Source organism: Peromyscus eremicus, chromosome 15 (assembly GCF_949786415.1).
Source record: "Peromyscus eremicus chromosome 15, PerEre_H2_v1, whole genome shotgun sequence".
NCBI classification, from domain to species: Eukaryota; Metazoa; Chordata; class Mammalia; order Rodentia; family Cricetidae; genus Peromyscus; species Peromyscus eremicus.
The window spans coordinates 44,572,271-44,597,606 of record NC_081431.1 but is presented as its reverse complement, the minus strand read 5'-3'; the positions used below and the strand labels follow the sequence as shown (position 1 = coordinate 44,597,606).

Here is a 25,336-nt window from a genome sequence, read left to right as displayed (position 1 = left end):
GCACAGCTGATAATAAAGACACATTCAACCAATGTGTACATGAGATAGGATGAGATCGTGTAGAGCATTAACAGCAAGTGAGTTTGGGGCTGTAGGGGTTCAGAAAATGACACCCTCAAATGACAGCCTCAAAAAGTCTTGGAAACATGTTCTCCAGTCCCCCATCCTTTTCTCTACCCTTCCTCAGGCAACCCAGAGAAACTAGCATCCCTCTTCCATAAAGGGGAGCAGAAAAGTCAAAACACTTTTTGTCTGAAAGGTCTGAAGGTATTGCTATGACTCCCCACCTTTTGTTTCCTACAAAAACTCATAAAGAAATTCTCTGCCCATCTGAGGGCCCACCATAAGACGCCCTCCCACTTCAAGATACCCTGTCCCATACCCAAAAGGAATGTTACACAGAGACCAGAAAAATTCCAAACAAACAGACCCCTCTGGGTTTCTGTTATTTCTAACCATTTCGAACAATCATATTTCTATACACCTGTCCATGCATCACAAAACCTGAAATAAAAAAAAAATAGGTAGTCCATTTTAGAACTCTGAATCTTTACTCTGAAGGATCCCACGTTGTGTAGAACTATGCTCAAAGGAGTCCATTAGGCTTTTCTCTGGTTGATGTATCTTTTGTCTAGGATGCCGGCCAACAATGAGTATGATGGGCAGGAGGAATCACTCTCTTTCCTCCCCTGCAGGCCTAATAAAATAGGCCAGGATATGCAACAGACTGCAGATTACTGCAGCTACTATATAATTGCAGATTATCTTCTTAATTTCCTAGACAGTGTGATCATAATGATTAAATGCCATTAAACTAAGAATTAACTACTAGGACTTCTGATACACACTTTCCCTCGTTCCGATTAACACCTGATGTTAAACGCTGTGGTTGGTTAATGCTGACGGTCATCTTGTCAGGGTCTAGAATCATCTAGGAGAATATATCTGAGCACAGCAGTGAGTAGTTAGTCGAGGTGGGAAAAAGCAACTTTTGTGGGGAGTACCATCCCATGCCCTGTAGTCTCAGCGCTTTGTGACTGCCAATGCAACGTAACCAGCTGCGTCAGGTTCCTGCAGCTGTGACTTTCCCACCGTGATGGGTTACACGCTCGCTTCAGGAACTGACATAAACATTTCCTGCTTCTGTTACAATAAAAACGCCTTGTAAAACCATCTGACAAAAATTGAAGCTGATTGTTATGCATACTCGTATGTACCGAATGTAGTGAAGTCTGACAGTATCATAGAATCTGCCTGAATTTGTCTGCTCAACTGATACCTGAATGAGAATGGAAAATAAGCTGATTTGACAGGTACTGAGAAAAGAGTCCTCCAAATACATGTTCCCTCCCAACCAACGTGGATGTTTATGATTGTACACGCTACCCAGCTGGGCATGTGCTGGGTACAGGCTTCATGGTCAACAGCTCCATCTCCAACCAGTGACAACTTTTACCCCAACCCTCATTATCTTCAATCAGTCAGTGACTTATACATTTATGATAAATACATTGCATATTCACTTGAGGTACCAGACATTATGATCACTATCCCTGGAGTACAGAAAATAAATAAGCCACTGTTTTGTGGAGCTTATAATTTATAATTATAAGTAGATACAAATATGAAAACTAATAACAATTCTTCATTATATTAGCTGTTGCAATTTCCTTAGTACCTATTTGTATCCTAGATCCTTAAGTTATTTTAACTAAATGCCATCCTAATCCTATAAAATGTATCATTGTTTCCCCTTACAAAAGAAGAAAATAATGTACCAGTCCAAGGCCACCAGCTTAGAGACAGCTGAGCAATGACTAAACACTCAATTTTGTCTGAATCCAAAGCCTCCGGATGCCACATGCCACATGTCCACCAGTCAGTCTGTCACTGGACCTTAAGTTTCTACTAAGGAAACAAAACGTAAATCCCACAAAATTCCACAACTGTAGAAGCACCGAGACAATGCTCATCAAGAAGGAATTCGGGAGGACTGAGTAAGTACAGGAAATTGATGCTAACGACAAAGCCAGACTCCTGTCAAAAAGTGAGCTGAAGCAGAGGTAAAAATGCTCTAAAGGACGTCCCAGAAGAACCATCGACAGGAGTTCCCAGCTGTTAGATACACCGTGGCCTGTTCAGAACAAAACCAGATCAGAAAACAAATTGAGGAAATACACCTCAAGTCACAGCGGCTCTGGCCACACGGCTGAAAACTGTCTTAAGCTTTAACAGAAGAAAGACTTTGCATCCTGTTTTATCACAGTCTCTGCCACCTAGAAACTACTCTGATGATCCATGTGCAGCTTCTTAAGTGCAAGTCCACATTCACCTCCACTCAGATGGAGTGGGTGGCTTTCACTCACTGAACCTAACGCATTTCCCAGCATCATATGCTCAGCAAAACTTTATTACTTTTTTTTAAAAAACTTTATTACTTTTAATGCATCACCCTTACCAGGAATTTTTATGATAAAATGTGGAGGGGATTTTTTGGATAAATGATATGCAAGAGGTCACCAAGAGATAAATATCAGTAAAAGTAGAATCACACACACACACACACACACACACACACACACACACACACACACATTCTCCACTTGAATATAAGTCAAAATGGCCATCTAATTTAGGAAAACACCTACATTCATTTATTCAAAACATTTACTCAATATCTACAACTGTCATTGTCTATACAATTTGTCTATAGGGTGAATCCTTAACAGTTTCACAGTTCCTTTTATAGATTTCCCATGCACTTCAGGATGCCAGGAGATTGTCGTGCATAGCTAAGATCTTCACAATTAAGTGGCTTCTGTTCTCAGGGTACTATTTAGGTCCTACCTGGTTACGCATTCGTAGTCCCACTGCCCCTGTGACAGGTCCTATTGTCCCTGTTTCCAAGATGAAGAATCCAATCCTCCTCAAGTTTGAGCAGTATGTTCAGTTACAAGTGACCCATGTGGTTCAAACGAGAATGACTCCCATAGGCTTATATATTTGAATGCTTGCTCCCCAATTGGTGGAACTATTTGGGAAGGATCAGATTGTGTGGCCTTGTTGGAGTAGGTAGTGTCACTGGGGGTGGGCTTTGATGTTTCAAAAGTTCACGCCATCCTCAGTTAGATTTCCCTCTTGTGGTTATGTCTCAAGATGCAGGCTCACTCGTAGTCACTGCCCCAATACAACAAGTTTTGCTGCTGCCATGTCTCTCCGCCATGATGGCCATGGGGACACCCTCTGAAGCCATAAGCCCCAGTAAACTCTTGCTCTGATAAGTTGCCTTGGTCATGGTATCTTATCATAGCAATAAAATGCAACTAAGAAATGGCCTACCTGTATTTAAAGATAACTATAGAACTCATATCTTTGTCTCTAAATGTTATGCCACAAATATAAGTAGAAGCTATAAAAAATGTTTGTTTACAGAAAGAGGGTAGTTTCACATAGAAAATCGGTTGTGACACCGAACAGAATCTCTACAAGCTCAACCCAGACAAAAAAAATTCCATCATAGAGGAGTAGAAGTGGTCACAAAGTTCCAACTTCGGCTGAGGAGCTATTGGGAACTGATAGAAGAGTTATTTTTCTTTAAGGATATGACCCCTGTTAGGTTGAACACTCTCCAATGAACGGTCACATACCCAAGAATATATAGGTAACACCAACTAGACTTGATGGGCTAAAAGAAAAAAATGAGACACAAACTTGAGTGTGTACGGAATTGAGGGTGGATCTGGGAGCAGTCTAGGGAGACAGTGATATGATAAAAATACAATGTAAGAAATTCCAGAATTTCACATAGGGTATTATAAATAATGCTTGGTTAATGGTTTGTGAAGAATCGGTGTTTATTGGGCTATACTGAAGATGGTTGTTTGGGAGTTCAGTCTATTTTTGTTCAGGCTTTAACTTTTTCATGTCTGCGTCAAATAAACTACCTTGAAGAATGCTTGTAAAATATGTAAATAGAACTATACAATTACTTACAGCAAATATTTTAGCAGGTCTAATATAAACAGGAACAGAAAATAGCAAGAGAAATACAGTTGTTTAAAATACATATGTGAGTGTGTTTATTCCTAAGTTGGATAGAGGATATTTATAATTCCTATAATTCTAGTTCTTTTCATTAGAGGATGCTTTATCAAATTTAACAGATTTTTACTCCCGAATCTATTAGTTTCAAATCTATTGTCTATTCATTTCAAAACAGAAAATTGGAATCTCCTTAGCTCTCTTTTCTTTTAGTATGATTAAACTTCATAAAAGACAACTCTATTTGGAGGCTAGAGAGACGGCTGAGAGAATAAGAACACACACACTGCTTTTCCTAAAGACCTGAGTTTAGTTCCTGTCACCTGTGAAAGTCACCTCACAATTGCCTGTGGCTCTAGCTCTATGGAGATCTGACACCTCTGGCCTCTGGGGGCATCTGCACTCCTATACCCACCTCCCACAAACATACATAAACATGAAATCTAAATAAAATAAACTACAACTCTATTTTGACAATTTCTATGTGTTCCCTGTGTCAAAATACTCACTTCTCCATTTTCTTTGAATTTTAACCATCACTACAGAAATAAGGTAACATGAGGTTTTTAAATATTTATTCCCCATGTAAGATTTTTTCAGCATATGTTAAAGAAATAATGTGTTGCAACTTTTGGTAAGTATATTATGTATTAGTCATCACATACTGGAAAATACAGGCAAAAAAAAGAAGGAATTTTAGAATTATAGGAACTGAAGTATATTAGGAAATTTTTCACATGATTACAAAAATGTATCAATTGAAATGTGTTATTGTTATCATGTCATGATTGCATTTGGCCTGTCTTAAACTGTCTCAAGGAACACTAAACGAGCAAGGACTGGGATGTGTCGGTAGTCCCTTAGCACAAAATCTAGTTAAGTTCTGCAGAACCAGCACATCTGTATGTTCACTTCGGCCATTCCTAAGCTCCGAAAAGACCAGGGAGTCCAACGTGATGCATGGCTCTAACTAGTTCTCTTTTCTTAATTTTCTTTCTTAATGCGCAAAGTCCAAGCAGGCCAATGAGCTCAGCTTCCACAATTGATAGTAACTGGTTAGATGCTATGATCTGGGCCCACAAGCTGATGAATTCAATCACACAACAGTACTCTGACATGGTGCATTTATCACTAGCCATTCTGAGAGACACAGACTTCTAGTAGCAGGTATGCTAGCAATAAGAATGTTTGATACTGAAGGGAAAGACTTGCTTCTAACGTCTCTTTTCCAGAGCACACAGGAAAGGCTAAAAATGTAGGAGGCTCTAGTATCTGGCAATATCATCAAGAGCTACAAAAACCCAACATTTGGAAGCATGCTTTCATTCAGTCACCAGTGAGAGTTCTACAATAATGCACTCACGCTCACTCTCCCGCCAGTACATTGCCCTTCCGTCACTTCATAAATTATTTTATCATAAAATGAATAGATCAGGAAAGCTGGGAATGAACCCTCACTCCACCAAACAATAATACAAAGTGTGGGCTCTGATTGGTTGCCAACAGTGATGCCAGTATTTGTGAATTCTGAGTGTTCTGTTAGAGGTTAGTGAAATAATTTATGAGAAACAAGGCACCACATTGCGGATCTGGCCATTCCCAAGCCTGATTTGTCTTCTTACTGAATTCATGTGTTTGCTAAGTGACTTCTCATGTTAACACTGGTGGGAGATATACTCACGTCAATGTTGTTCAGCGTGTTGAAGTACATGAGATCATGTAGCCTTTTGAAGGCTTGATTTGGATACTGAAAGTTGAAGGTTGAAAATGGCGACTCAGGGTCATCAAAAATGTCAAAGTCAGCTATTTCTTTCTCCTCTTTGGTTTCCCTTGGAACACCTATATGCCAAAAAAGAGCATGAATCTTGCATTCAAAAATTAAAAAAAAATCTCTCCAAAACATACAAGCAACCATGAAGACAGCACTGAGAGTCACCAGAAAGGCTATGATTCCAAAAAATAACTATCTGCCCCAATCAGCCACACTCAAGTTGGGAAGATACACAGCTCCCTCTCCTGCTAGCCTATGGGTGGAAGGATGACTCTGTAGTCTGGGTGTTCTGCCTTCCACTTTCCCAGATGGGTCATGGTCCTCATGGGGTAGCTACTGTACCAGCATATGCTTTGTCGTCTGTCTCCTTGCCCAGTATCACTTCCTCACTCCCTTACAAATAAACCATTTGCACTTGAATCTTGTCCTGAGAATCTTCCTCTGGGGAAATCCAAACCAAAACATTGACTCCTCTTCAAGCCCCAGAAATCCCTGTACTTACCAACCCCCTGGTTTCCCCCTGAGAACTAACAGTAATAGAAAATTGACTAGGTTGCTTTCAGTTTGAAACCAGGGTTTCAATTTGAAACTAAGGTTTTCATTTGAAAGCGAAAAATGCCAGCCTGCCTTCAGTCTCCCGTATGAGGCATGCCTCGCAGCTCCACCCTTATTAATTTGTTGTATCGTTCTGAGAAACCTAGGAAGAAGACTTCTTCCCTGTATCACCTCATTCACCTTTTCTGTCTCTTTCCATTCACAAAATAGAAAACTGCATCTTCCAGTCTGAAAAATATTTAGCATTTAATGCCCCTAAGCATCCTTCTTTGGTTAACGGGTATCTTTTAGGATGCACAAAAGTCCACCCACTCCTCCAGATATGGTAAAACAGAATAACCATTCCTTGATCTAGATTCTCCTTTGCTTTAAATTATAATATGGAAGCCCCAAATGGTCTGCCATGTCGCATTGTTGGATTACATTAAGTTGTGTGGTCAATTTAATATTCCCAGAGTCTTCTGCATGCTTTTATTTTAAAAACGAGAGCTGTTTCACAGCGGTGAAAGTCACACTATTTAACATCCTTTATGAATAGGACATCCATCAAACCCAAGGCTCCGGTTCAATGCCCTAGCAATGCCTCCTGAGCTCGACCTTCATATTTCACTTTCTCTATCATGAGGAACTCGAAATCTTGGGGTAAACAAGAAGGAAGTACTTGGGCTCTCAGGTCACAACTGACTATTTGTCACAGTAAGACAAGCACTCCATGTAGTCCTAGTTCATGGGACAGCATCAGTGTAAAACAGCTCAGTATCAGTCACGTCGCCAGCCAGACTTCCATTTCATGGAGACATACCTGGGGCCTTGTACTTTCTGAAGTTGATGTTGGCCAGAACGAAGTGGATAATGGTAGGGCAATCGTTCTCCACATCAGGATTCTTGGGTTTAAACACATAGCACTCCTTTAACCCTTCCCGATCAAACACATAAGGGTCAATCTTTGGGAAGGGGAGCTTGTTCATTTTAGCCCACTTCTCTGCAAGTAGAAGTTCCTGCAGGGAGGAGAACGATGCATTTAGAAATGTTCAGTTCTAATTTGTTCAGTCAGTCTGTCCATTATTCTATATTCGTTAGGTGTTATTATCTTCCAGCAGTTGCTAAGACATAGCAATGGAAACCTTAACTAAGACAACCTGTTACTGGATTTTATACCTGTTATCTCCATCAAGGTGCAAAAAAACATATCAATTAAATTCTTTTGCTAAGAATGTGAAATTTAAGAGAAAATCACCATTAACTTCAGTATCAACATGGTACAGATTCTTGTATCGCTGGTAAGATTCTTTGTAGAGAAACCACTTCAAAAAAATGCAAGTTGTAGGGTTTTTAGTAGCTACTATATGCAGTTAGATTTTCTAGCTTCTGGTGTTGAATACTCCTAGATGTATGTATGATAGCATAGCACACTTCATAGGATTCTGTATTAATAGTAAATTGGTTTTTAAAGGATGTTTCATTTTGTTTTCTTTTTAAAATCTGTAATAAAATTATGCATATTTTTAAAACTAAATTTGTGTATGTAAATTGGCTTTTTTGGCTCCTAATTACGAAAAGAAAATAGAACTTCAGGCCTCAATGCATCAAATCAATGAGTTCTGAGTTCACTGAGAAATCCCATCCCAAACAATAAGGTGGAGAGCAATTGAGGAAGGTATCTAATATCCACTTCTGACCTCCACACACAGGTACATATATGTGCATGTACATCACATTTTCACACAAATACACCCAACATGAACATATATATGTATGTATATATATATACACACACATACATATCACATATACATACATAACACACACACACACACACACACACACACACACTCATGCACGCACACACGCACGCACATCCATGCTAAATTTAACCTGGGGAAATCAATGTGGAAGGTTGTCAGGAAAAGACAGACATCATTTCTTTTTCTATGCAGTGTCAGGGGCCAGAATAAATAAGTGGTTATATAGCACCGTGGTGTAAAACCACAGACTGGGCCCACTGCCTGCATCCAAATGTCAGTTCTGTAGCCTTGGGACTGTTTCTGAGCTTAATATTCTTAACTGTAAAACACAGAGTGCAATCTGAATGAAATGAATTACCATTTTACAGTACTTAGACCAACATCTATCACACAGTAAGTGCTATACAGCTATCCAATCAATAAATAAGGATCCAGAGAAGAAAAAATGAAGAAAACAAAAGGAAAAGAAAGGAAGAAAGGCAGGAACCATTTTAGAGAGATTCCTAAAGAGACAAAGTTTTGGGCAAACCACTAAAATTACCCTTTTTTTAAAACTCCTCTTGTCATACTGATTTAGTCAATGATAATCATTACTGGCTGACCTTCAGTGAGTGCACTTAAATGGCTATCAACACCACAGCATCTACACTCTGACAGGTAAGGGACAGTCATCAAGTGACCTTTTGTATTGAAAACTGTCATCGATGCTAGGGAAACGTCACACATTTTCAGAAGCCTAGACCACTTCCTTGGCATATTTCTAATTCACACCATCAATACTATTGAGCCTTTCACTGTGTGCTACTCATAAGACAGGATCTGCATTTGAAGCTTTGATGCCTTTAAGTCAATGGGAAAAACCAACTAATAGTAGTTTAACAGTTTGGGAAGACAGGGAAGACTGAGGATAGCCATATACCTGGGTAGTTAACAGGCCCAGCTTAAATCAACATGGGCTACTTTCCAAGACCAACTGCCTAGACACTACAGCCACCAGGCACCAGTCATGTGAGGGGGACCTAAAGTATACCACGTGACACCACTAAAGTCACTGTGGGGACTTTGAGAGACAAGATAGCATGAGGACTAAAGTGTATGCCAACCCTAAATTAACCAGCCCCTGAATACATCTCACCTATATCTCATCTGCTTCCTATTTCTCAGTAATATACTTTCCACCTCTGCAAAATAAAAGTAATTACTACTCTCCTCTTCACTGGGCTGCTGTGAAGGTTAGAGATTGAGATATGAAAATCTTAGGTGGACAGTAAGCAAGTGCTTTAACCTAGGACCCTAAATACAGAGGACATACAAATTTCACTGCTATTGGTATTTCAGAAAAGTCATGAACTTTACATGCATAAGTGCATATATATATATATATATATATATATATATATATATATATATATATATATATATACATTCCTAAGTACACCCTGCTTAGTGTGTATAACTCTACTTATATGCAGGTTTTCAGGGATGATGACTGGTATTGGGTAACCAATTGGTGTGTTCTTCCCCAGGGAAGAATATTTCTCCCGCTCACAGCATTCCTTAATTGTCTGTAGTTCTTTATGTAGTGTTGAGGCCTTGTGGTCTTTTCCCTCAACCTCAGAAGAGAGCAAGGAGGGGCATATGGGAGGGCTCGGAGGGAAGACAGGGAAGGGGAAATGATTTAATTACATTATAATCTCAAAAAAAGCAATAAAACCCTAAATATTCTAGCAAACTAAAGAAAAAAAGTAAAGTCATGAACTTCAAGTTGATCAGTTCTCCCAAAGATCAAAAAGATATAAAACCTGAGAGAAAAAGGATTCAACAGATACAAAAGCAGCTGTTCCACAGAACGTTTTGCAGAATATGATTATGCTTTGCTAAAAATCAAACAGATGTAACATATCTCGTTTGAAGTTGGAGGACACACTTCTCATTCCTCTTTCCTCCCCCACCCACCCCGTTCAGCTGACCTCCTCTTGGTATTTCACGTCGAGCACTATCCATGATTACTCATTGGTCTTTACTCAACACCACAGTCAGACTAGAGCTCATACAGTAAGGCGGTTGCTTGCTTGCGTGAGGGCAAAGCAAAGCAGCTTTCTAGTGTTGACAAACATGAGTCAGGGGATGACCAAACCATGTGTGGCTGTGTGGAGAAAGAGGGAAAGGGAGCTCGTGGAGGTAGAGGTCTGGCTATTTTTAGCTGGACGAAGTTATCCTGGAAGCAGGAAGGGATGGAAACTTTCTCTTTTCTGCTCTCATCCTGAGGTGGAAAAGATTAAACGGTGCTGACCGCAAAGGCTGTGATTACAGGATGGAAAAAACGTCTGCTTCCGGCTGTCTCCTCTCCCTCCAGAAAGACGGAGAGACAACCACACAGACGTGCGTGTGGAGAGCCCCAAAAAGGAAGGAATTAAAATCCAAACAATGTTTTAGTGAGCAAAGAAGGCCTAATTCCGACATGACAGCGATACACCAGCAGCGTGCCATGCTGTAACATCTATCAGCTGCTGCCTGATGCCCCAAGATGCTTCACGGTTTCGAGCACTAATGTACTGTAAGCTTACATAGTACTAATTACAAACACAGCTCTCTATACAGTAAAGAATTAGGGACCCTCATTCAAAGTGATACTTTCAAAAACGCCTATGCTCATTTTCAAGTACTAAACCCTAACTAAAGAAAAAAAAAGTACTAAAACAACTTAACAGAAATATATCCAGACCACAGTGCCACAGGGAGAAGGGCTTACACGTGCTAATTAATTAATTTAGACACACAATATATTTTCCTATATAAATACATATACATAAATAATAAGTTGGTTTTTCACTATAGACAATGAGATTTTTTTCATCTCTATGCAAACCTAACATTTATTCTTACTACCTTAAAATTTTTCATTATTTAAAACTTATTTTTTAAGACTGGGGAGGTAGATGGCCTATTAGTAAGCAAATAATGTAATATTTAGAACAATATAATGATTAAAAATATCAAAGCCACTAATCTAAGACGGGACTGACAGAACTACCCCTTAGAATTCTCTATTTGTAGTTATGATTACTGTCTCTTCTAGAGAGTTTGCTGTGGTTGTCTTCAAGAGCCTCATAGAGCAGTAAGTCTGGAGACAGAGTTTGTGTAACCCTTGGAGCAGTTAGCTCTCCATTAAAAGCTGTGTACACACTTGCAAAAGCATCCCTGAAGAGATCAATATTAGATATGGGTGCTCATAACAAGGCATCTGATACTCAGTGACTGAAACGGGTACGGTAGGTTGGATGGTGGCCCTAACAGAAGAAACCCACATTAGCTACCCACCTACTGTGACTGTGATCTTATTAGAGAAAGGGGTTCTTTAAAAAATGATCACTATTGTTATTATTATTGGTAGTGGCTTGTTTGTTTGCTATTTTGTTGTTTGTTTTGGTGTGTGTGTGTATGTGTATGTGTGTAGGTCAGACGACAACTTTCTGAAGTCACTTTTTTTTCCTTTCATTCTGGGATCTACGGCTAGAACCCAGGTTGTCAAGTTTGTGCAACAAAAGCTTTTACTGCCGAATCACCCCAGTGGCTCAGAAGAAGGCTCTTCACAACATAACTAAGGATCTTGAGCTGGGATCAGCCTTGATTATGGGGTAAGGGGTAAGTACTATGACAGTTTTGCTAACAAGAGACAAAGAGAGATATAAATGAAAAGGCCAAATAAAAACTGAGGTAGATTGCCTGGAGGTGGTGGCACACGCCTTTAGTCCCAGCACTTGAAAGGCAGAGGCAGGCAGATCTCTGTGAGTCTGAGGCCAGCCTGGTCTTTAGAGTGAGTTCCAGAACAGCCAGGGCTACACAGAGAAACCCTGTCTCAAACAAACAACCAACAACAACAAAACTACTGAGGTATAGACCAAGGTGTCCTAACTGCTCGCTAAGGAATTACCAGATGCACTGGAATCTGCAGAAGGCCACAGAGTTCTATGACAAATCCTAATGTCAAACACAGTCCTGCTCAAACCCTGCTCAACTGCTGGCCCCAGAACGGAGACAAACCACTTTTCTGTAATTTTATATAGGATGACACTTTTTAATAGCAACTCTTGAGAAAGCAGCGTGAGAAGTAAACATGCAGGTACTGGAGTCTATGCTGTGTGGTCTTCCTCGGTCAGGGTGGACTGACATTCACAAAGCTCCCCCAGGCTAATGTGTCTCTGCAGGTCGCCTCATGAGCCATAGTGCCCTGTTGTCTACAGTGTTACTTGGACTGGCTTGGGTGAGTAGTTTCCCCCACTAGGCATAGCAGAATAGCGTCCAGTCAGTACCAGCACTTCAACTGATTTGGTCATGATGTGACCCAATGTAAGAAGTGAATCATGTGGGCATGGGAGTTCTAAACCAAGAGCAAGATCAAATAACAACTGATAATAAGGCTAATGTGGAAAAACACCGATTAGTTTGTCTGTGGTTCCCCCAGAACCACCTATAGGGAGACAAATGTATTGAAGACACTTGTGATGTACAGCCCACTTGGACCTTTGTTACATCGATGTCACCCTCACATGCACCCTATGGCCACCTTCTTTTTCCTTTTGGTGTACAGGGTAGACCCATTGCTCCTGCTGGCCCCTGGTCACAAAGCATTCTAAGGAGCAGTAAAAGTTAGCAGGCCCATGTGCCATGTATGGACTGTGCTATAACATACAAGTCATGGCAAAGTGACTTAAAATAGTCTTTTAATAAAATGTAGGGAAATGCACCAGTAGTGAGCCCTGAGTTCTGCTGTGCTCCAGTTGACTTTCCCTCAATCAGACCCACAGCACCCTTCCCCCTAAACTCAGAGTCTGTTTATTTATGCATAGTCTGCCCAAATGCCATGAGAATTACTGGCAGCTAAGCCTCAATGGTAAATCAAACAGAGATACTGTCTGTACCTACATTATTAAATGAGTAATAAAAACGGAACTTGATGAAATGAAACACAGGGCTGCTTTTCTTAGAAAAATTAATAGGAATAATGTTTGGAATCATGAGACTCTTTATACCAGTTTGGGGAGCTTATTGTTTTATTTGTTTGTTTTATTTTTACAGTGTGTCCTATCTGTTCTAATGAAAATAATAACCCTTATACTGATAATGTTAACTTAAAAGTCCAGTTCCAACATAGATAACACAACTGTAGTTGCCTTTATCAAAAGCCAGGATATTCACCACTATATAGCTTCCCCCAAAAATGTGAGACTTAACTATACTTATGGAATGCTACATGTATCAATAAACAATAAATGAAGTAAATGGCTATTTCTTTTCTTTTCCTTTCCTTTTCTTTTTGAAATAGAGTTCATGTAACCCATGCTGGTTTAGAACTCAAGGTAGCTGAGTATGACCTAAACTTCTAATCTCCTGCCTCTACTTTCCAAATGCTGGGATTGCATGGGTACCACCACCCTGGATTTTATGAGGTGCTAGGGATTGAATTTAGAGCTTTATTCATGGCAGGCAGGCACTCTACCAACTGAGACTCATGCCCAGTCAACGGTATAATTTCTTACCCACATTTATACTCTACTCTTTAATGAAAAATGGTGTCTATATTTTAATATCAAAAGCAAAAAAGGGGACCAGTGAGATGGCACAGTGGATAAAGGTCTAATGAGTTAGAGCCTAGAGACCCACACGAAGGAAGGAGAAAACCAATTCCCACAAGTTGTCCTCTGACTTCCACACATAAGCCCACATACTTACACACATACACACACACACACACATATATATACATTTTTAAAAACAGAAATTGGGGGCTGGGGAGATGGCTCCCTGGTTTGCAAGCACAAAGACCTGGTTTCATTCTCCAGCACCTTTGTAAAAATCTGGGCATGGCTACAAATGCTTGTGTCGCCAGCATTGGGGGAATGGAGACAAGCAGGACCTGAGAGCTAGATGACCATTCAGTCTAGCAAAGAGTGTGAGCTTCTGGTTCAGTTGGAAGCTCTGTCTCAAAGGAATAAGGTGGAGAGGGATATCTCACATCCTTCTCTTGCCTTCACATAAGGGGTCCATGCATTGCACATTCATCTGAGTGCACCACACACATGTAAGACTCTCTCTTTCTGTCTGTCTGTCTGTCTGTCTGTCTCTGTCTCTATCTCTGTCTCTCTGTCTCTGTCTCTGTCTCTCTTTCTGTCTGTCTGTCTGTCTCTGTCTCTGTCTCTCTGTCTCTGTCTCTCTGTCTCTCTCTGTCTCTCTCTGTCTCTCTCTCTCTCTCTCTCTCTCTCTCTGTCTATCTCTATCTCTCAAAGACAGATCAGAAAAGGAAAAAAATCAAAATACCAGCAGCGTTTATCCAGAAGTGGTTGGTATACATTCTAATTGTTCATGTATCCTCTAAGTATATATTCTTCTTAATAATAAACAATGAAACATTTTAAGACTCTTGCAAAATATAATGCCTTCTTTTTGTGTTACTAAGTGGTATCCTAAAACTCCTTGGTAGTATCCCCTCATTCAGTAGTAAAGTTCTGACTCATATGAAATTATGGCTTTGACATTTTGCACTCCCATTGGCTAAATGAATAATACAGTATCTTCCACCATCAGCACCACCGCCTTGGAGTCATCACTGGAACCTACCTCCTCCTTTCTTTTCATGGGTCACCAGGTTCTACCCATGGCTTGCACAGTACCAGATTTTATTATCCTATGCTGGGGTTACAGTAAGTCATAGTTTTAACCTTTTGCCTTCCACCCACCCACTCAGGTTAATCATCCTAAGATTCCAATTTCATGATTTCATTAGTCTGCTGGAAATCCTCCACCAATCTCCATTTTCTACCTTCCAAACTCAAAAATTTTCCCCAGAGCCCTCTTAACAGGCTTAACATCTGTCTGTTACAACCAGAACATCCCATCTTTCCAATGTGCTCACTGCTATTTCTGTGCACTTTTTTTCTGTTCACTGGCTCCGGGATGTATCAACACACTTTCATATTGATCTTTCACGATGTACATAATTTGGTTTTATCACACCAACTCTTGGTTTCTTGTCTGAACACTACTAACAGCCTCAAAAGAAATAAAATATTAACATATTTTGAACATGTGAGGTTTTAAAGATATTTAAGACATTATTATATCAACTTCTTGTTCTAGAAGCTCTCAGTGCTTGCCACAATCAGCTTGAACTGTCAATTTGACACAGCCTAGACTCACCCAAGAAGGGAGTATTAATTGAATGATTGTCCAGATCAGGTTGGCATAGGGGCATTGTCTTGATTCTTAATGGATATAGGGAGACCCATCTCACTGTGGGCTGCACCCTTCCTTGGGCATGCTCCTATTCTCCTTACCAAAGTCTCCTTACCTTGAAAGGAGGGCTTGTGTCACTTGGCCTTGCAGAGAAGTCAAAGGAGATGATGAGATCCACACCTCTCTGAGGTCGTAGAATCAAGGGATACGGCAGGTTAAAAGTGAGCCCGCTGTCTACAACATGAATCTTTTTACTTTTGACATCTAGTGGTTCATATATTCGTTCAAATTCATCTGGATCTTTAAAAAGCAAAGGCAAGACAAGAATAAATGAAATAGTCATCTGCCCTTAGTTTAGAAACATAAATGTTTATTATAAATTTGAGAGACAGAATTCCATGTGGTTTGGGCCCCCTAGTTTTGTTAGAATCAGGTGTGGATTTAACTCTGGCAAGGGTAGCTAAATTAATAACTTTAAGTCTTAGTTCTTTATCTGTGGTACCAGAACAAGAACAATTATCAAGCAAGATGCCAAGGGAAAAAGAACTAGTTCAGGCCCTAGTATTGACACTAGCCACAGTGTCTTTAGTACCACTATCTCCCATCACGGGGTCTTTACTGATCTGAAAACGTTTCTTCAGACATCATCTTGTCTAACGTTTGCAGAAGAGAAGCAAAGGAGAGAACATTTAGAAATGGTGGGTGAAACCAACTACAAGTCATCTAGAAAATGAAACAACTGGGAAGAGCCAGAGTCCGAACAGATTCATCTGCCTCTCTCTGGGCTGAGTGCCGATTATCCTAAGGGATGAGCGTCCAAGATAAAAGACCAAACCTCACACCCCATAAACATGAGTTGGGTCGCCCCATTCAGGCACAATTCTGGGCCCTGAACAAGCCAGGTAAACTATAATAGATACTATGGGTCTACTGCCAAGTGAGTAAATCACTGACAAGTCAGTGCAGCGAGGATCGCTGTGGCAGAAGGAACAGAGGACAACATGGTGAAGAGTGAGCATCGATGTGTTCCCAGGATTAGGGGAGAGAATTCTGAGAAGGCATCCTTAATCCAGAACAAGAATAACAACACAGAACCACCTAACCAAAGGAGTTTAGAACTTGAAAACCACCCCCTTCATTTCTCAAATTATCTATTTAATAGTTTCAGAACACCTACCCTGAAGAACTGACAATATGGAAGTCAAAACTAAGGCATACAACCAAAAACACCGACAGCATTTGAAATGAACAGCTCAAGAAAGCAGCCACTACAATGCATAGAAATCACCCATGAATACCTTCTAGCTCTATGAAAACACACCAATAACATTTAATCGTGATTAAACAAACTGACATTAAAATTTTTTAATGATAGCATTTGTTTAAATGCGGTAATTTTTTCTAATACAATAAAGCACAAGAATTCATAAGGTGTTTCCCTTGGCTTTGCAAACCCAGGGTTTTCTTTTTTAATTTTAGCTAAGAGATTCGTCAAAACAGATCAGGAAACTAGCTGTCTCTGCCTTTCCTTTCTTAATCCCAAGATGGCCTTTGAGGGGATGCTCAGATGTGGATGAGTTCCAAACTGGCATGAGGCTGAACACCACTGTCCTGGTTCCAGACAAACTGAGTTTTTATTGTGTAGCCATCCGTATAAGTTTGTGAAATATCAGTATCTGTCCCATACACAAATTAAGACTTCCATGATCAAACAGATTTAAGAAAGTCAGGACTAAACATCTACAGTAACTACCAAGTAGACAGCACGTTCCTATTCTCCTTACCATGCCTGAGAGTAACAGCAGTTTGTGTGAACGGCCACTTAATCCCATCATGCAGCTTTCCAACAGCTACCATTCATTTCTATTTTATAGCAAAATACGGATTATGCCATCTAATTGTTCAAGATACCCAACTAATAAAAGGCCTGGCTGAGTTTCAGATGTCAATCTGTTTTGAAAATATGTCTTTAGCCCTCAGAGTAACATGTTAACTCAGTAGGCTATCTCAGCATGTTATGAGGGAGAGGTGTCAGATTTTGAAGGCATACTTTAGGGCCAATTTATCAGGTGACATCTACTAAAATGTAGAAAGTTTGCCTCATGCTACAATGGGCAAACATCCTCCCATGATTGAAAGCACACCAACTCCCCAAGCCTGTGAGTGAGTTAATCTGGTTCTCTGGCAAGTGTACAAACAACACTGTTATAAGCCTGTAACAGCTCCTTAAACCTTCCTAATGCTGCGACCCTTTAAAGCAGTTTCATGTGGTCGTGACCTCCAACCATAAAATTATTTTTGTTGCTACTGTATAACTATAATTTTGCTACTGTTATAAATCATAATGTAAATATCTGATGTGTAGGAAAGCTGATAGGTGACCCCTGTGGAAGGGTCATTCAACCCCCAAAGGCATTGTGACCCATAGGTTGAGAACCACTGACTTAAGAGTTCAGTTGTATCGGAGGAATCCAGCACACAGATTCAAATTACAACAGACAAATATTTGGATATCTGTATTCTGAACTCTGGCTTGAATTAACTCATGTCAACTTCGCATTCCAGATAGTGTGTCACAGTAAACACTATAAACACAAAGTAAACAGGAAAGAAGTCATGTGACTAAAGAATAGCTCCTCCAAAATTTGTTTCTACAGACATTTAACTATTTTACAGTAACCTATTAATGGGTTTTTTATTATTTTATAATTTATCTTGTTTCAAATACCTGAAAGCTGAGGTCACAGGTACAAAATACTTCACTTTTTCTCATTTCCTACTATTTAAGACACTCCAATTTTAATTTTATGAGCAGAATTGCCATAGAATAAAGTATAAGCTTCTCCCAACATTAACATGTAGACTGGACAAAAGCCTTTACCTTTTCTTCTTTTGCATGGAAGATGTGTACAATTAAAAGGGATATAGTCATAATCATTATCTTAATTGTGCCATTTCAGTTGTACAATGCATAAGGTTCTTTGGGGTTTTGTTTTACTGTTTATTATAGTTACTTACTTCTCCATGTGGGGGAGAAGAGGTCATGCATATGGCCCACATATGAAGGTTAAGGACAACCTTGAGGGAGTTGGTTCTCTCTATCATGTGGGTCTTGGGGATTTAATTTAGGTTGTCAGACAAGACATCAAGTGCCTTTAGGCACTGAGCCATCTCATCTGCCCATAAATAGGAATTTTAATAACATCTTTTGAAAAAAATGATTATGGTTTGCGATAAACCTTTTGACTTCCACATTAAACACAGGATTTTTTTAGAACTTGTAAACAACTAGAAGGAGATAGAACTTATTTTTGTAAAGCTCCCATCCAGAAAAGCACTAATAAACTTAGTTAATTCAGTCTAATATGCAATTATGTTTAGCAATGGTCGTATCTAAACAATAAATGTGCATGAATTTGTTATTGAAATGATTGGAATTTTTCCCTATTTCATTCGAGTAAATATGAAATATGTAAAAAATAATTTTAATGTAAAGTTTACTGAGATTTAAGAATAAACCTTTTCCCAAAAGTCATTCACATGAAACAACTTTAGGTTAGAACATATTGTTCTTGCAAAGGACCCAAGTTTTGTTCCCAGCACCCACATCAGGAAATTCACAACTGGAGCTCCAGCTTCAGGGAGCTGACACCTCTCTCACCTCTTTGGGCACATTTAAAAAAAAATAGACACACATACCTACACACAAATAAATAATAAAAAATTAAAATCTCTAAAATCGAGTTGCAACGACAAATATTTAGTGCATACGATGTATATTTTAGGATGATTGACATATAGTTCCTTATGCTCTTTTTATTCTTTTAATGGCTAGTAAATCTTTTTTTTTTCAGAGGAAACAAATGCATCAAGGTGATATATACAGCGATTCAAACCTCATGGCTAGGGGAAAATCCCAGCCTGGCCACTATACAGCAATACTTCCATTGACCTACAACACCCGCAGGAGCAGGATGGCTGATTTTCTCTTTCCTATTAGTGTTATTATAGCCAAAATACAGCAATCCTTCCATGAAGCAGCTCTTGGGGAAAAGGCCATTAAGGTGTTTTTAAGGTCTTCATTAAGGTCTTCATGAAGGCACTGATTATATTTAACATGTTGCCTAGTGAATCTTGAGGACCAAGCAATCACGAGTGCTTCTAAACTCTGTATGAATGCAGAAAGGAATGAAGGAAAGAAACCAGGTGAAGATTCTGAACAACTGTTCAGGCAGGGTGAGCAATAAAAAGGTGTAATTCCAACTGTCACCAAATCTGGCTAATAAAAATACAGGATGACCAACTTTAATCTGCATTTCACATAAGCAAACAAATGATTATGTAGTCTTTATATGCAGTAAATGTTTTGTGTTATTTATATACACGCAAATGTATTGTTTAATATTAAAATTTTAACTGGGGATTCTTTGTTTTGTCTTGCAGTCCTAACACTGCCAAACGAATTCATATTAAATACTACAGAACTGCCAGGAAGTTCTTAAAGTGTGGAGTGAGCTGGTAAGCTGGTTAGAACACCTGTGCTACTCAAACCCCAGAGGAATTGTGTTGGCAAAATGATAATGAAAAAGAAATGAAACAAAGTATGCACCAAGAAAACTTCCATTCTTACATCAGCAAAACAATGACTAACAAAACCACAGGGATGATTTGTAGAGGGGAAGACTTAGAGGCCGGACTCAGACCTGTGGCTCAAGCTCAGATTTGCTGAGCAATTTGGGACAAAGATAATACAATTCTTTTCTTTGATAATCCTTGTCGAGAAAGTTAAATCACTGAAGGTTCTTTAAATAGATCTAAACGCTATGAGTATAATATGCTCAAACCTAATCGGCAGTCATCATAAAGCACAAGGTTCCACACACTCACCATAGGGAGGTCAAGAAGTACAATCATGTGCCACAACACGAGAAAAAATAATGCCACCAATTGGATGTTTTAACACCTTCTTAGTTCAGGTGAATTTACTTTACCACAAGTAGACATTTATTACAGCTAATATAAATAGAATAATTATATATCTATATAAATAAATAAATAATAATATATATCTAATAACTGGAATTATAAATGCATAATTAAAAGTAACTCCTGTCCTAGAGCTTAAGGTCATACACACAATACAAAATGCAGTGTTTGTTCCTCTTAAAGTCAAACACCAATTAGAAAACAATAACAAAATCAGAAACCTATTGTAGCTTCAAAAATATTTTGTAGGAATGATGAACACAGGGAAATGGGAAAGTTTTGGGAGGTTGTGTTGTTTCAAATATCTGAAGTTTTACAGCATCTTGGCAATGACCTAAGACGGAATGATTGAGAAATGACGTTTGGACAACTAAGGAGAAATGATGGTGTGATAGAGAAAAGATTTAAACTCACCACAGAAAAGGATGTGTTACATATTATTCATTACATAAGCAAATGTAACACATCATCTATGATGCAGGGCACTGAAGAGTAAAGGTTACTATTCTTGGGCATTTGGTTAATGACAATTCTAAAAGTGACTAGATTCTTCCCGGGCAACTTCCCCAGGTTTCCTAATCTTTCTGAAAACTGGAGTGACAGTTTCCCTGTCCCCATGGTCCATTCCAACCCCTGTGCTGCATGCTCCTCTCCACCACAAGAGGGCGCCAGGCCTAGCGCACCTACACCATGTCCTCAAAGCTCCATCCGTGGAGACCTGGCCTTTTCCAAAGAGGCCCGCCCACGGGAAAGGAAAGAGGAAATGAGCCATAGCTGTGTTTCTTCTCTTTCCACTGCCAGGCACGGTTGTGGGGGCGTTTGGGGAATGGTTCTGGTGTTTTTGGAGTCACTCTTGGAAGCCCTGGGCCTGCTTCTCTAATCCTTGGAACTATTCTGTAAGCAACCTCTTCCCTACTTTACATGCATTGTAATTATCACGGTAGAGGTTTCCGGTTGTCTGTAAGTGAACCCTGACCAACAAAACAAAGAAGGTTTGTGGTAGTTCAGAGAACATTTTCTATAGTAACATGACTAGGCCATTTCCTAGCCAATGTATTTTTCTTCAAAAATAAAACAAAACAAAACAAAATGAATGTCCCTCGCAAGTCAATGTTCTTAAAATTGAGTCTAAATAAATGTTAAGGGGCATTAAAATGCTTCTCCCCAACACAGAATCAAGATGTGCTAAATTAGCTCCCCCAGGCTCCCGCTTTGGCGCGTACCTGCTACGGCTGCATCGAGTTCATCGTCATCGAAGGAATCCTGGGGGGTGAGGTCTCTCAAAGGAGACAGTGGATAGGACGTGTTGAGATTCAAGCCCAACATGAAGTTGTGCACCTTCCCTGCGCGGCCTTCTCGGGTATTGAACAAAGCTGAGTCACTCACCAAGGCCATCAGCATCCGATGGACCCAGCTTGCTTGGTTGTCATTTTGGTACTCTCTTTCGGCCTCTTCGTTCTCTGTGCCTGAGGTGAAGGAACACAGCACGTGCCGAATTTGTACACGTATGCCAATATGTAGGGTGTTCTGTTGTTGTTGTTAACTTAATTTGATTAATCACCAAATTAAAACTAAGGCTCTAGGGCTTTGATCCAATATGTTTATTTGCATAAAACAAGTGCCCAGTCACTTTTCAAGTGTTCATAGTTACCTTTTATCTACATACAATGTCATTCTATATTCTTCACTGATGCCTCTTGGTCTATTTAGATTTTTCATATACATTTAATTTTCTATCTCCCTCTCCCTAGCTCTTCTCCATCCAACACACCACGCGCGCACGCACGCACACACACGCACACACACACAGAGAGAGAGAGAGAGAGAGAGAGAGAGAGAGAGAGAGAGAGAAAGAGAGCCTGAATTACTTAATACTACCATCTATGTTTCCTAATTTTTCCTAAGTGTCCATATCCTGCTTCATAAACATCCAAGGATCACCAAAGTTAGCAGGGACAGCAGAAAGACCCACCAAATGACTGCTGATAGATAAACACGCTCATGCACTGATCGTACCACCCGTTACTTCATCCTTGCTTATAAAGTCTGGGGATTTAAAGCCCTGTAATTTAAACAAACGATATAAAGTGTTTCTAAAGTCACCGGTGGTCCAAAGAAGCAATCACAGATGACTTTCCCCTCTGAAACCTGTGCCCACGATAACTCCTGGGAACTGCTCACTATCTGTGTTCCCATCCTCTCTTCAGTTGGTGCTAGCTATGAGCCCTTCCCCTCCTTCATTTCCTCATTAGGAAACCTCGTAAAATTGTTCAAGGATTAATGTGACTTGGATCTCAGTGTGAAGTTCTCAGAGAAGTGCCTGGCTTTACAATCTAGCTACAAACAGAAAGCCTCACCGCGGCCAGCTACAGCTTAACTAAACTATCAGCATTACCCACTCACATCAAAATGAAAGAACCCCTGCTCAAACCCCTTCTGTTCTGACTTCCAGAATCTCTGTGAATAAGTATACAGGCTTACATAAAACTCTGTGTGTTGAGGTGTTTGGTTTTATTTTTGTTTTAATTCTTACAGTGTTTTGCCTGCACAAATGTCGGTGCACAGTGCATACGTATTGCTTGATAAGACCAAAAGAGGGCGTCAGATCCCTTGGAACTGGAGTTATAGATGGTTGGTAGTCGCCACAAGAGTCAAGTGCTTTTAACTAATGAGCCAATTCTCTAGTCCCCTGTGTGTGTTTGGAGAGATGAGTGTCTACATTCAGCTTCTGTAATTTCCAATAAATATAGGCAATACAGAAAGCCATAAACAGACAAAGAGGTAACTTAAGTACTTATTATAGAGGGAAAGAAATGAAGGAAAGGATGCAGGCATCATGCTTCCAATGATGCACCATTCCAGAAAAGATGAAACTATGGAGACAGCAAAGTAATTAGTTTTCCTCAGTTGACAGAGGGATGGTTAGGTAGAGGAGAGAAGATTTTGAGAGCTGTAAAACTACCCCATGTGACACCATTGTGCTAAAGACTTCTCACAACCATCCTCCATAGAGGGCACAACCCCAGAGGGAACTCTCATGGAAACAGAGACTGTGACATGTCACTAGAAGTCATCAGTTGTAACAGGGGCACTGCTCAGATGGGACAAGTCATAGTGGGGGACCTTGCCTGGGAAAGATGGGGCAGGAGATTTCAGCAAAATGGCTTATCTGTTCCATCTTTCAGGGAACCTAAAACGGCTCTCAAAGTATTTATTTAAAAGGCACAGTGAGAACTAATAAAAAATATATTCACGAGACCAACCTCTAAGTTAAAATGAAACTAAAACGAAAACAGCAAATTCAAAGTTCTTGAACTTCTCAGCCTCAAAAACCAGCGAGTGCTGAGCAGTGACTAAATTTTCTGGCCTTCTAGGGCGTTTTCCTCACTAAGTAACAAACAGCTACGTCTACTTCATAGTCCTCACTAACTAATTCTCAAAGTGCTAACCATACGGCATGTGTGCCCTTCACACTCGCTTGTTTCCTTCATTCAAAACAAACCCAATGGACTGCACCTCTAAGCTGTCAGAGAGCCACCACAATTAAACGTTGTCCTTTATAAGAAAAAAAAAGATCAAAATGCAAGTCTGAACAACTAATGAAATGTAAAATTTAAACTTTTAAATGATGACTTTAGAATTTAGACTTATTTCTTGCAGGGTGGGGGGTCTTTCCAGGACTCCAGCTTATTAATAAGCAGGGCTGCTGGGCCATGAGCAAACCAGTACTGAAACCTAGCTGGGCTCAGCGCTCCTCAAAGCTGAGATGCCCCAGGGAAGAAGGGTGCTTTTAGTATTCACAAGCCACAGCGCACTCCTGCCCATGCCATGGCCATGTGCAACTACATCCTGTGGTGAGGCAACTGCACTCTGTCTTGCATAAACTCATCCTGTGAAGAAATAACAGCACGCCGGCTATGAAAAAAGAATCTCTCTTTTTAGTGATAATTGGAAAGGGTAGAAAACAAGCCGTCCCCACATGCATACCATGCCTGGGAGAATTCATGGCTTTGGACAAAGCAGTTTTCTGCTTTCTCAAGTCTAGACAGTCACATTCAAATGGCAAAAGACTCTTCTAGTTCTAAATGCTTAGCTGTTGTTTTTCATGTTTTGTTCTTGTGTGTTTACTTTTGTACTATTAAGTACATTACTACGAACCATTTTGTTGGAAAATTGCTGTCAACATATACAATCTCTACATTTTTCTACACTAACAAATACCACATTGCAACAGGTATCTCTGATCCTCACCTTCACCCTCATCCCAAATGTGCTGCTAACTATTCTGACCCACACCAAACTGAGATCTAGCTGCATTGTCCCAAAGCACAAGGAATCCTTGATACTGGCAGGTCAAGTGAGCAACAAGTCTTGATAATTTCAACACACTTCACCACAGCATTTTTCCTTGGAATTGAGTTACTAACCATGACAGAAACGAAAGAATGTGTTGACAGTCAAACCTTTCAGATGACTCAATGACAATTTAAATAACAACATTTTCATTCATTTTAAAGCAAATTGAATGTACTCCCCAATCCCACATTCCACACTAAGATGTCCAGCTCACTAATCTGGCTAGAACAGAATTCAGTATTACCACCATCTCCGACAGGTTCATCTGTTGTCTTGCAAATATGTTTGAGGCTTTAAAAGAAAGAAAAAGATGTGCTTCTAATGCCTCGGCTCTTAGGTTCTACGCAATAGTCCTGTCTCCCACGGGACAGCCTCCATACTGACACTTCAGGACTCAGAACATCATTGGCACGCAGAGAGGGCTTGGACAACACTCTCCCCTCTCTGCTCACAATCCGAAGGGACGCTTTCGCTCTCTTACCTTTGGGTGCTTGGGCCTCATCATCACTGTCAGAACTGTCATTACTCACAATGTGCTTTGCCGTAATATTCTCTGGGGGAAGAAGACAAAACCATTGAGGCATCTCAGGGATCACAATGCACAACTAAATTAACTACGGAGATGAGGGAGTGGGGGCGCAGGCCTTTA

At 40.0% G+C, this 25,336-nt stretch overlaps 1 protein-coding gene across 1 annotated transcript in view; it reads right to left on the bottom strand.

Annotated features, from left to right (window-relative positions):
• Positions 1–25,336, bottom strand: part of Pla2g4a (phospholipase A2 group IVA) — a 140,717-nt gene that overhangs the window by 5,709 nt on the left and 109,672 nt on the right. Inside the window, exons 13-17 of the mRNA XM_059280570.1 lie at positions 25,169–25,240; positions 21,555–21,797; positions 15,461–15,645; positions 7,170–7,365; positions 5,723–5,880 (exon numbers count right to left, since the gene is read on the bottom strand). Coding sequence (XP_059136553.1) covers positions 5,723–5,880; positions 7,170–7,365; positions 15,461–15,645; positions 21,555–21,797; positions 25,169–25,240 — 854 coding nt within the window. The remainder of the gene's footprint in view (positions 1–5,722; positions 5,881–7,169; positions 7,366–15,460; positions 15,646–21,554; positions 21,798–25,168; positions 25,241–25,336) is intronic.